Here is a 12,943-nt window from a genome sequence, read left to right as displayed (position 1 = left end):
AAAACCCCAAGAAAACAAAACAAAACAAAAATTCCTTTATCCCTAAAGGAAGTGCAAGGTCATCACCTTCTCCCCTTTTTCTCCAGGGGTTCCTTTGTCTCCTTGTGGTCCAGCTGGTCCGGGATCTCCCTGGGAATAAAATGCACACCTAAAACCAGGAATATCCTGCAGGAAGCCAAGCCCTGTTCCCATGACTCCTTAGGGGCTGCATTTTGCACTTCTAATGCACCCCGGAAAAAAATTCCTTTGCCAAATCCACCCATCCATCCACCCTGGATTTCTAAGGAATTTTTTTCCACGGCATCTGCTTTCTGCCATCCAAAATTTATCACAGTTGTTGCCACACTACGTAGCACCATAAATGCATTTTTAGTGGTTTAAAGCGAATAAAATGAACATCTGTCATTTCTCTGCGGGTTGTCAGTGAAATATCACGAATAATAATTTAAAAAAATCAGATATTCCAGGCCACGAGGCCACAGCAAAATTCCTAGGACAACACTTAAGCTCAGCCTAAAAGAAAAGAGGGATTTTTGCCAGACAAAATTAAGCAGTCTGGGCAACAAAAGGAGGTGATTCCAACATCAAATCCCAGAAAAAAAGTCAAAATTCCTTGTGTCTGTGGAATGAGGGGGTCTGAAGCACTGTAGGGAATTCCCATGGAAAAGCCATGTGGAATCAGTCCTGCAGTAAATCCTTCTCACAGAGAGAAGGTTCTTGGCAGGATGGCAACGAGACAGCAAGACTGGAAAATAAAAAATGTTTAGAATTGAAATTTAAGATATTCCGGGTCACGTTCCACCTCCAAGCCACTGAGAAAGTGATTGGAATTCTCGAAAGCAGCTGGAAAATGTGGACAATTCAGCCAGGGAATGGCTCTGTCCCAGAGAGCTCCTTGGTTTGGGAAATTCAATTTTCTCTCCACGAGGCCAAACTCTGGATCGGGGGCCTAAAAATGTGAGAATTCTCCATCCATGGGAATTCTCCATCCATGGGAATTTTCCACTCACGGGAATTCTCAGCACGGGAGACCTGAGCCAGCTTTGGAATGGGCTCTGCTGGGAGCAGGAGGTGGGACTGGACACCTCCAGGAATCCCTTCCAGCCTCTTCTATCCCCGATTTTACCTTCTGGGATTGGGCTGGATCTGCACTCGAGTGATGTCTCCCTTCTGAAATCCCAAATTTTCCCCTGGATTAAGGCTAGAATGGGAATACCAGGTAAAAAAACGTGAATAAAAGCAAGAGAAATATTCCCAGGACGAGACTTTTCCAAGCTCTCCTCTCCTGTCAATCACCAGGGAAATGGAATTCAGGAAACATGGAACAACCTCTGCTTTTCTAGGAATAGATCTTGCCTTTTCAAAGCAGTGCCAATTAATTAATTAATTAATAATTTCAATATCAGTCTTACCCTGACACCTTTCTTGCCTGGAGGTCCCAAAATCTGAGGAGAAGAAGAAATCAAAGAAATCCTCTGTTTTTTTAAAAAAAATCTGATTTAATTTCATTTTAAAATCTCCTTTTCATGGAGATTTTGATATCCCTTTTCCGAAGCAAGGGATAAAAATTGCTATGGGATAAGAATTATTATGGGATAAGAAATCTTGTGGCCACCACCGAGGTTTCTCCTTAAAGCTGGAATTTGGAGGGACATGGAGAGCTGTGGGTGTCCAGCAGGGCTCATCCCTGTGGATGAGGAGCTTGGGCTGGAGCACATGGATTCAGTGGTGGGAATTTTTATTTTTATGTTTCCTGGAGAGCAGTGAAGCTCCTTTGAGGGGACAATGGGAATATTGGGAATACAGGAAGTGGAGCAAGGGAGAAGAGGACAAATCTGGCAGGAGGGTCAGGGAAAAGGTCTGGGTGTTCTTCCCACGGTTCTGTGGGACACAACTCTTGGAATTCTGGCATTTTGGGATTGAAGCTGCACGGCTGAAAGACAAGAAGGGCTCTAAACCTCTCCAAGTTACCTCCAAGGCACTTGGAAATCCTGGATTTCCCTGAAAGGCAGAAGGAAGGAATGGTGGCCAATGGAATGAAAAATGTGAGGCAGGGAAAACTTTTCTCTCATTCCTTTCCCACCATTTATTCCTTAAAAATGCCTGAGAGTCATCTCGGAAGCACAAGAGCCAAGGAGAGGGGAGAACTGAGCTCAAGGATCCCACAGGGAACGAGCTGGGAAAAATCGGGATAATTCCAGCTGAGCTGGTCGCGTTCTCTTACTGTTCCACTCACTTGGTCTCCCTTCTGCCCTGGAGGTCCTGGAATTCCCTGGAAGAAACCAGAAGGGAATTTCCACCAGAATGAAACCAGATCCAACATTTTTGGCTCCTGTTGCCATCCAGAGGGAGGGAGGGAGGGAAGGATGGAGCTCTTCGACCCAGTTTTCCATTAATTACAGGACAGCTCTTCCAGCCTGGGACTCTGGAGTCTCCCTGGCCTCAAAAGTGCCATTTATTATTTAAAATATCCCACCTTGCTGCCATTCCATGTCTCTCCTTGGCAGCAAGGAATTCCAAAGTGCAGGCAGTGGAAAATGATTCCCTTTCTTTGCTTTTGAGCCTGGAAGGCTCCAGGTCAGGCTGGTGTGGCTGAAGGTGTCCCTGCTGAGTCCTGAGGGTTTGGACCAGGTGGCCTTGGAAGGTCACTTCCAACCCAAACCATTCCATGATCCAATGCTTCCCACAGGAATTATGATGATGATTCCTTATGATGCTGGTTAGGGGCAGAAAATTTCCTTGGAAACTGAATTCCAGGCCCGGGAATTCGGGTTCAGGATTCCAGCACCCACCTTTGGTCCTGGTGCTCCCGGAGGTCCCATCATTCCCTGAAAACAACAGAGGAAACAGTGAAAGATCGAATTTTAAACCCCAAATCTTCCCTTCTCTCACCCTTCCCATGCGGAACCACACGACTCCGAGGAAAACTTAAATATTGGAGGAGACTCCGGAGACACTGAACACTCTGAGAGGATTTTAATGCAAACCTCACTGGAAGATTCCCAACCCACCTGCTCTCCTTCTTCCCCCTTCATGCCAGCAGTGCCAGGAATGCCAATTCCTGCCATTCCCTGCAAGGAAAGCAGAATCCTCAGGAATGCTGATCCCAGAGCTCCCATTCTGTGGGAATGCAGAACTTCCCTCTGGCTGCCCTGGGACCCTGGCAGGGGTCAGGAACCCCCTGGACAGAGCCCCAGAGACACTGGCTGTGATCTCTGGCCATGGAAAAGAGTTTTCAATCTTACAGGATCAATTACCAGCTCTGAGTGTTTGATATCAGTAATAATTAAGTGTGGCACGGGTGCAAAAGTAAAATTTTAGGATTCTAGATAAGGGGTCCAAAGGGGACAAGCTGGAGGAAATTGGGTGTGCCTTGTCCTTTTTCTCCTTCTTCATGCCCTCCATGTGTCACTGTGGTGTTGGCATTTTTCTGTTGGTTCAGGCTGGGGACACACTGTCCAACGTAGGTGACAGATATTGGCACGTTATTGTAAATCCAGCCCAGGGAGTTTCTGGTATTTAATGTTTGTCACATCCCACTGAGGGCAGAGCCCCACACGCTGCCCTGCAGGACAGAGCTGGGCAGGGCAGCAGAACATGTGAGAGATAAACAGAATAAACAACCTGGAAACCAGCACAGACCAATTCTGGCTTCTGCTTTGGCAGCAGAGCTAAAAAACAGAAACTTTCTACAATTTTGGAATCATCAATACCTCAGATTCCAACACCATTCCTTCCCACATTTCTGCTCAGAGTGTTTCTTAGCAGAACAGGAGGGCAGAGATTTCCTCTGGAAATGTTTGCCTCCCGGCAGAGCCAACGAATTCCAGGAATGTTGGGACATCCCAAAATGCCTTCCCACAGGTCTACCCTGCTATTCCTGTCGTTTTCCCTCTGGGCTGAGGGATTCAGGAAATATCCAACCTTTTCTCCCTGTGGTCCAGGCAGTCCAGGAGCCCCATGGAGCCCCACAGGGCCTGGCAAACCAGGTTTTCCCTGGAAAGGAAGGAACATCATCAAATCTCTTTTTTTCCCCCCTAAACTGGAGAGGTTTACTTTTAATTCTGCAGAGAAAAATTTATCCTGATCTGTCCATCTGAGCAGTTCCTTTAAAACTGAGGAATTGCAGAGCTGTCTGTGTATTCCCAAATTTCCTTTTACTCTCACAAATAAGTTATGAATCCCTGGCTTTACTCAGGAAGGGAAAACAATGGGAGATCGAGGTTGGGAGCCCACGTTGGTCTGGAATGGTGAATCCAGACCCATGGAAAGGGCTGATTTATGGGATGTGGCTCTCCATTATGGCAAAACCAACCAAAACCAGATCCAGGGAGGATGGGAAGCAGCACAGGGATGTTATCCTTTCAGATTTGTAACACAGGGAATTCCCAAACCAATCCTGCTCTCTTGTATTCCCAGTGATCCTCCACAGATTTCTCATATCTCCCCTTGAGCTCAAACTTCCCAAACCTCTTTGTGGGATGATTTATGGGAAGAGCCAGCCCTCCCCTTGTTTTGGAGCTGCTGCCAGTTTGGGCCATTCCTTGTCCCAGGCTCTTGATCCAGTTTTTCCCTCCTCTGGATCTATCCCAGTTTTTCCCTGACTTCCTGGGGCCACTCACCGGCTCTCCCGCGTCTCCTCTGTCACCTTTGAGGCCACTCCTCCCACGGGGACCCTGCATGAAGGACAGGAAAGTCTCCATGATCCCTTCATGGATCTCCACAGAATTTTGGGAAGTTTGGAAGCCAGAACTTCCTGGGCAGCTTGGAAATAATTATGGGAAAAAGGCTTTTCATCCCAAAGTGAAAGCTGACCTCAGGTACTCACCCTGATTCCTGATTCCCCTGGTTCACCCTGAAACAGAAAAGATGAGGAGAATTCCCATGGGATGGGTATTTAGGGGCTCCTCACCAAACTTCATCCCAGCAGAGAAATCCTGCAGTCTGACAATCCAAGAGAGCAAAATTCCCGCTGCCACTGGAAGGCAGAAATTTAGGAGAGGTCTCCAGACACCTCCACCTGCAATGTTTGGTGTTGGGTCTCCTTTTCCTGTGGTCATGCCTCAGGGTTTAGTTTTTATATTTTTCACATTCTGAGCTGCTTTGGTGTGTGGGTCTGGGCTTCTCATGATGGGATGGTGAGCTCTGTGCACAGAGCAGGGACACAAAACAATTCCTGCTCCAGCTGGGCACCAAGGACAAATGATCCAAACCTCAGCCCAGGAGCACAAACACCGTGGGCTGGAGAGAGAAAAACAAGCAGGGTGGGACTGATGGGCTGGAGCTGGAATTGGGAATGAACTCCAAGGTGCCAATGGAGCAGAACTGATCCCAGGGAGAGCCCCGGGAGCGCTCGTGCATTTTGGGGCCAGTTTGGGTCATTTGGGTTCATTTTGGGACCATTTTGGTTCATTTTGGGACCATTTTGGTTCATTTTGGGACCATTTTGGTTCATCCTGGGTTCATTTTGGGACCATTTTGGTTCATTTGGGTTCATTTTGGCACCATTTAGGTTCATTTTGGGACCATTTTGGTTCATTTGGGTTCATTTTGGACCATTTTGGTTAATCTTGGGTTCATTTTGGGACCATTTTGGTTCATTTTGGGACCATTTTGGGACCATTTTGGTTCATCCTGGGTTCATTTTGGGGCCATTTTGGTTCATTTGGGTTCATTTTGGGGCCATTTTGGTTCATCTTGGGTTCATTTTGGGACCATTTTGGTTCATTTTGGGACCATTTTGGTTCATCTTGGGTTCATTTTGGGACCATTTTGGTTCATTTGGGTTCATTTTGGGACCATTTTGGTTCATTTGGGTTCATTTTGGGGCCATTTTGGTTCATTTTGGGACCATTTTGGTTCATTTGGGTTCATTTTGGACCATTTTGGTTAATCTTGGGTTCATTTTGGGACCATTTTGGTTCATTTTGGGACCATTTTGGGACCATTTTGGTTCATCCTGGGTTCATTTTGGGGCCATTTTGGTTCATTTGGGTTCATTTTGGGGCCATTTTGGTTCATCTTGGGTTCATTTTGGGACCATTTTGGTTCATTTTGGGACCATTTTGGTTCATCTTGGGTTCATTTTGGGACCATTTTGGTTCATTTGGGTTCATTTTGGGACCATTTTGGTTCATTTGGGTTCATTTTGGGGCCATTTTGGTTCATTTTGGGACCATTTTGGTTCATTTGGGTTCATTTTGGACCATTTTGGTTAATCTTGGGTTCATTTTGGGACCATTTTGGTTCATTTTGGGACCATTTTGGGACCATTTTGGTTCATCCTGGGTTCATTTTGGGGCCATTTTGGTTCATTTGGGTTCATTTTGGGGCCATTTTGGTTCATCTTGGGTTCATTTTGGGACCATTTTGGTTCATTTTGGGACCATTTTGGTTCATCTTGGGTTCATTTTGGGACCATTTTGGTTCATTTGGGTTCATTTTGGGACCATTTTGGTTCATTTGGGTTCATTTTGGGGCCATTTTGGTTCATTTGGGTTCATTTTGGGACCATTTTGGTTCATTTGGGTGCAGCCCTGGCTGGGCTCTGGTGCTGCCCAAGGTGGATCCATGGAGGAGATCCTTTAATTAATCCCTGATTTATTCTTTAGTCCAGCCTCTGCTCTAGGTCAGGTTCTCAAGGCATCAGTGGCACATCCCAGAACTGTGCTGCAAACTCACCTTGATGGAGATTCCTGGTGGCCCTGGAGAACCCGGTGGTCCAGGAACCCCAGGAACCCCCGGCTGCCCCTTCTGTCCCTGCAGCAAGGAAAAGCAGGAGAGGGAGGGATTTGGGATCTCTCCCAACCCTCGGGAAAGGCTGCCCCACACCTGGGGTTTGATACTCACAGCGGGGCCAGGCTGCCCATTCCGGCCAGGAATCACCTCCACTCCTCCCAGGACATAGCCTGGCTCTCCCTGTGGATAAAAGCACCTTGGGAGATCCAGGAGCAGTTTGGGTGATTTTGGGGCAAATTCCGTCAACCCAAAGCAGCACCTGGTACCCAAAACCACATGGCCATGACCTGAGTTTTGCTTGCTGGCATGGAAAAAATTAATCCCAAGGGAAAAAAAATGGAAGTTGGCTTTCAGCAGGATCCATTCCCGATTTTCATCTGCACAGGGAGCTCAGAGGGATGCAAGGAAAGAGGAGGGATGGAGAGTGGGAGAAGGGCAGGAAGCTCCTCCTGGAATCTGCCCCCAGTAAATACTGAAATATTCTAGTGTCCTAAATGGATTAAACCAGGTTTGTTATTAATGGAAACTCAGGCAGAATGACCCCACCTTCTCCTGCAATTAATTTACTAATTACTAACTTTTAATTAATTAATTAATTACGCCCAGAATTTGGGATTTGGATTGAGCACTTTTCTCCATAAAGACATAAGATTCCTGAGGGAAACTCCCCAAGATGAAGTATGGCAGTGTAGGATTAGGTAGATGCACCTTAAAAATTCACATTTGCCGAAGATCCTGGTGAAAGTGTTTGGAAAAGAGAGGTCACAACAAAGAAATGCATTTTTCCCAGTGAAATCCAGGAACGGAACTCACTCTGTCTCCTTTTGGCCCCGTGGGTCCTGGATAGCCTGGAGATCCCTGGAATTAAAAATAAAATTCTGCAGTATTAAACAGAAAAACACCCTCAAGACCATGGGTGCTGATCCCTGGAATGTCCAAGGCCAGGCTGGATGGGGCTTGGAGCACCCTGGGGTAGTGGGAGGTGTCCCCGCCCATGGAATGGGATGAGTTTTAAGGTCCCTTCCAAGCCAAACCACGCCGGCATTCCAAATACTCACCATGTCACCTTGGCTGCCAGGGAGCCCCTGCAAAACAGGACAGAGGGATGCTGGCCACTCTTCTCTGGAATGGCCCTTTGGAGAAGTTTGTTAGACCCAATCCATACCATGATTCCAGCGGGACCTGGAGGACCCGGCCGGCCCGGCCTGCCCGGCAGCCCAGGAACGCCGTCCTTCCCAGGGAGACCCTAAAAACATGGAAAAGAACAGCGTGGGTGGAGGGGGATGACCTCAGCCCTGCGAACCCGAACAGCTTCATGCAGCACTCCAACTCTTGGGGGCATTCCCAAATCCCAGAGCAGAGCTTCTCCCGGGTTTTCAAAGCCAGCATGGAGCGGGAAGAGCAAAACATCGACAGAAAAGATCTGAGAGCGACTCTTTGCTTGAACTCTTCCTTGGCCATAATTTGGTTGCATTCGCTGCCAGAGGGCAGGGATGGACGGGATATTGGGAAGGAATTCCTGGCTGGGAGCTGGGGAGGCCCTGGAATGGAATTCCCAGAGAAGCTGGGGCTGTCCCACCCCTGGAAGTGTCCAAGGCCAGCTCTGGACAGAGTAACCTGGGATAATGGAAGGTGTCGAGGTTGGAACTGGATGATCTTTCGAGTCTCTTCCAACCCAAACCATTCCATGATTCCAGGATATTAATTATCCAAGTGGATCACGCTGTGGGGCCATTCCCTTAAGAGCTGGACTCGATGATCCATGGGGGTCTCTTCCAACTGGGAATATTCCGTGACTCACCCGCTCCCCTTTCTCTCCCTTCGTGGTGTGGGGGTCATAAACCCCGTGAGCTGCTGAGCCCCTGGAGATCTTCAGCAGAAAAGAGGAAAAAAAATTATCAGGGAAGTAATATCCACCAGAGGATGGCAAATAAACTGGAGTGACCAGGAAAACACAGACTAAAACATTCCTTGGCTTAGGCAAAAAAAAAGGAAAAAGCAAATTTGACCATTCAGGAGAATTCTCAGGCATTTAAAATATAATTCTATGAATTTATAATGTGAATTTTTAATATATTTAAGTGTTCTGCAGTGGCTTTATCCACCAAAACATTCCCAGCTCTATCCTGCCTTCCCCAGTTCCACTCCCTGGATTTCAAAGGTTTCTTTAGGGCTGGACAGTGAGGTCAGGATGGGACACAATGTCCTAAATCCACTCTGATTCTGCTCTGCAACGTCCCTCAGGGAAGATTCTCCTCGTGCCTGACCCACTCCAAGCTGGATTTACTCCCACGAGTCGGAACTCACCTTTCCCAGTGGGATTTGGGTTCCTGGAAGCCGAGGATCAGAACAAATGGCTTCAATCAGCTCTTGGAGGATTTGGGAGAAGTCATCGAAGGTGCTGACGTAGAAAACGTTCTGGGGGTTCTGCTGCAGCGAGATCCTGTGGAGCTCCATGGGGTCAGCTCCCGACACCCCCACAGCAATGACGCGGATTCCTGGAATGACACGGATCCCACCACTCCGAATTCTTGGGATCAGGGTTTCCAAACCCCTACCTGGTAAAAACCTCTGGTGGGATCAGGTAGAACCCACAGAGAAGTAGCCTGGAGCTGGGTGTGAGTTACAGCAAACCGAGACAAGGTGAGAAGGGACAAGAGAAAGGCTGAAGGAGAGAAGGAACCAGCAGGGGCCTCCAAGTGACTCCTCACACAGTGCACCACCCTCAAACCCCTGGATATTCATGGAGAACTGAGGGAAACCCAACTGGGCGACCTCAAACCCCTGGATATTCATGGAGAACTGAGGGAAACCCAACTGGGCAACCTCAAACCCCTGGATATTCATGGAGAACCAAGGGAAACCTAACTGGGCGACCTCAACCCTCTGGAAATTCATGGAGGACTGAGGGAAACCCAACTGGGCGACCTCAAACCCCTGGAAATTCATGGAGAACTGAGGGAAACCCAACTGGGCGACCTCAAACCCCTGGAAATTCATGGAGAGATGAGGGAAAACCCAACTGGGCGACCTCAAACCCCTGGATATTCATGGAGAACTAAGGGAAACCCAACTGGGCAACCTCAAACTCCTGGAAATTCATGGAGAACCAAGGGAAACCTAACTGGGCAACCTCAACCCTCTGGAAATTCATGGAGGACTGAGGGAAACCCAAATGAGCAACCTCAAACCCCTGGAAATTCTTGAAGAACCAAGGGAGACCCAACTGGGCAATCACAAACTCCTGGAAATTCATGGAGAACTGAGGGAAAGCCAAATGGGCAACCTCAAATTCCTGGAAATTCATGGAGAACCTAGAGAAACCCAACTGGACAACCTCAAACTCCTGGAAATAAATGGATAACCAAGGAAAACCCAACTGGGCAACCTCAAACTCCTGGAAATTCATGGAGAACTAAGGGAAACCTAACTGGGCGACCTCAACCCTCTGGAAATTCATGGAGAACTGAGGGAAACCCAAATGGGCAACCTCAAACCCCTGGAAATTCATGGAGAACTAAGGGAAACCCAACTGGGCAACCTCAACCCTCTGGAAATTCATGGAGAACCAAGGGAAACAAAATGGGGCAATGTCAACCTCGTGGAAATTCATGGAGAACTGAGGAAACAAAATGGGGCAACCTCAAACCTCTGGAAACTCATGGAGAACTGAGGGAAACACAACTGGGCAACCTCAAACCCCTGGAAATTCATGGAGAACCAAGAGAGACCAAACTGGGCAATCACGAACTCCTGAAAATTCATGGAAAACTGAGGGAAACCCAACTGGGCAACCTCAAATTCCTGGAAATTCATGGAGAACCATGGAAACAAAATAGGGCAACCTCAAACCCCTGGAAATTCATGGAGAACCAAAAGAAATTCATGGAGAACTGAGGGAAACACAACTGGGAACTCCTACCCAAAGCATGGGCTGCTCTGGCTGGGGACACCACGTCGTCCTGGGATTGTCCATCGGTCACGAGCACCAGGATGTGAGGAAAACCCAGTCTCATCCCTCTGGAGGGCTGGAATAATTCCTTCAGCACGTAGGATATGGCACGGCCTGAGCAGACAAGGAGAAGAGACAGGGTGGGAGGCTGGATTAATTCCACAGGTTTGGACTCTGGGTCTCCTTCCATGGGTGGAGGATGAAGGGAATTCCTCAAAAGTGGAAAGCCCTGGGTATGGGACAATGTCTTTTGGAGGACAACAGCCGGAAATCAGCTTGGCTGGAATGGTTCTGGTGGTATCAGCAGGTAGTTTTGGAAAAGGGGAACCAAAATATTCAGAAAATGGAAGCACTTTTCTTACACGTCTGGAATAAAATCCACAGAATTCCCATCTCCAAATGTCTGTGGAAAGGCCAAGAAAGTTTCACAAAGAAAACTCCAGCATGTGAAATGGTCAAGAAGCTCCAAAACACCATGGAAAGATTCCTACATGGAGTAAAATGTCTTTATTGACACAAACTCCATAAAAAGAAGGACTAGAGGCAAGGTTAGCCAGGAATTTCCAGCCTGACCAATTCCATGCCTTCTTTCCCTAAGCAATCCCATGAAAATTCCTGTATTTTGACTTTTCCTGGATTTTTATGCTCTTGTCCAATACTATTGAGGCAGGATGAGGGATGTGGGTGCCTCAAATGTGAAGAATTCACTGAAAAATCACAAAACCACAGAATATTCCAAATTGGAAAGGATCCACAAGGATCATCTAGTCCAATCCCTGAATGGTCCATAGGGGGATCAAATCTTGGCGTTATTTGCACCAGGTTCCTACCAACTGGGCTAAACGATTAAATTAAAATTAATCATCTTTAATTTACCATTCCTGGTTGTGTTCCTCCAGGGAACCAGGCATTCCCAGCGTCCGGCTGGGAATGAGCACATGGAAAGTGTTGTCCCACTCTGAGCTCTTTAAATGAGACAAAATATCTGGATTTCAGGGATGCAAGAATGCTTCAAATCAGCCATCCTCATGTTTATGGTGTAAAAACCTCCCTCAAGTGCAGGCAAAAATCATAAAATAATGAGGCAAACCCGGGAGGAAAACCAGGACATGGAGAAAGCACCAAGTGGTTGGAAAAACCATTCCTGAAAATCAAATTCAAAACCATTTCGAGCACAACGTTCCCGCCAAGGAAACGGCTCCAAATCACTCAGAGGAACGTTTTCCTTGGCTTCCAGGTTCTGTGCAGGGCCACAAGGACCATCGCGGGTGTCCAAGTCCCTTCCCAGACCTGTTTGGGTGTTGCCCCCGGTGTAGCTCAGCCCTTTGATGGCTCCCAGGGCTCCGTTGCGGTCGCGGTGTTGGTCGAAGTGAAAAGCTGCCCTGGGCTCCTCGCTGTACTGAGCGACAGCAACCTGCCAAAAACGGGAATAAAATCGCCGCATCCACAGGAACTGGGACAAACTGCCTCGAGTCCAAGCAGGGAATGGGAAGAGGTTGAATTCTCTGGGAAAAGGGAGTCAGATCCTCACCTAAATCAAATTTTTTTATGTTCCTAGAGGTATTTGTTGAGCCAGGGTAACGGCATCATTCACCTAAAACCTCCAAGCAGAGTCCAAGAAATTCCCATTTCCTCCTCAATTTAAACCAAGCTCTGTAACTCTCCCTTCCTAATTTAAATTAAATAAATGACCCCGAATAAATGAGGAACTGAGTCTTCCCATTGGCTTTGCTGTCATTAAATCCTTCAGGCTTCGTTTGCCCTCCAGGGGATTCCCATCATCGTCCGGGCCTTTGGCTCTGTGTTGGACGGGGGAGCTGCTGGGACATCCTGCAATTCCCACTTGGATCCACACCTGGATTCCCAACCATCCCCACTCTGGATTCCCAACAGTCCTCACCCTGGTTTCCCAACAATTCCCCACCTTGGACTTCCCAACAATTCCCCAGCCTGGATTTCTAACTGTTGTCTCTCTGGATTCCCAACCATCCCCACTCTGGATTCCCAACCATCCCCACTCTGGACTTCCCAACAATTCCCCACCCTGGACTTCCCAACAATTCCCCACTCTGGATTTTCCAACAATTCCCCACTCTGGATTTTCCAACAATTCCCCACCTTGGACTTCCAAACAATTCCCCACCCTGGATTTCCCAACAATTCTCCACTCTGGATTTCTAACTGTTGTCCCTCTGGATTCCCAACCATTCCCCATTCTGGATTTCCCAACCATCCCCACTCTGGATTTCCCAA

General features: G+C 47.7%; 1 protein-coding gene across 7 annotated transcripts in view; it reads right to left on the bottom strand.

Moving 5' to 3' along the window:
* Positions 1-12,748, bottom strand: part of LOC110470949 (uncharacterized) — a 70,415-nt gene extending 57,667 nt beyond the window's left edge. For 6 of the 7 annotated variants that reach the window (XM_085569960.1, XM_085569962.1, XM_085569963.1 and 3 more), the window contains exons 1-17: positions 11,981-12,748; positions 10,661-10,804; positions 9,046-9,236; positions 8,540-8,608; positions 7,904-7,984; positions 7,797-7,823; positions 7,552-7,596; positions 6,850-6,918; positions 6,682-6,759; positions 4,829-4,855; positions 4,623-4,676; positions 3,925-3,996; positions 3,012-3,071; positions 2,793-2,828; positions 2,237-2,272; positions 1,413-1,445; positions 67-129 (exon numbers count right to left, since the gene is read on the bottom strand). In XM_085569960.1, coding sequence (XP_085426086.1) covers positions 67-129; positions 1,413-1,445; positions 2,237-2,272; positions 2,793-2,828; positions 3,012-3,071; positions 3,925-3,996; positions 4,623-4,676; positions 4,829-4,855; positions 6,682-6,759; positions 6,850-6,918; positions 7,552-7,596; positions 7,797-7,823; positions 7,904-7,984; positions 8,540-8,608; positions 9,046-9,236; positions 10,661-10,804; positions 11,981-12,134 — 1,239 coding nt within the window. In that variant the 5' untranslated portion in view covers positions 12,135-12,748. The remainder of the gene's footprint in view (positions 1-66; positions 130-1,412; positions 1,446-2,236; positions 2,273-2,792; positions 2,829-3,011; positions 3,072-3,924; positions 3,997-4,622; positions 4,677-4,828; positions 4,856-6,681; positions 6,760-6,849; positions 6,919-7,551; positions 7,597-7,796; positions 7,824-7,903; positions 7,985-8,539; positions 8,609-9,045; positions 9,237-10,660; positions 10,805-11,980) is intronic. The other variant, XM_077783713.2, reaches the window with a different exon arrangement.
* Between the last annotated feature and the right edge of the window lie 195 nt (positions 12,749-12,943).

This window comes from Lonchura striata, chromosome 1A, assembly GCF_050655825.1.
Source record: "Lonchura striata isolate lonStrDom1 chromosome 1A, ASM5065582v1, whole genome shotgun sequence".
Classification (NCBI taxonomy): Eukaryota; Metazoa; Chordata; class Aves; order Passeriformes; family Estrildidae; genus Lonchura; species Lonchura striata.
The sequence above is the reverse complement of the archived record's forward strand: the minus strand, read 5'-3'. Positions and strand labels throughout refer to the sequence as shown.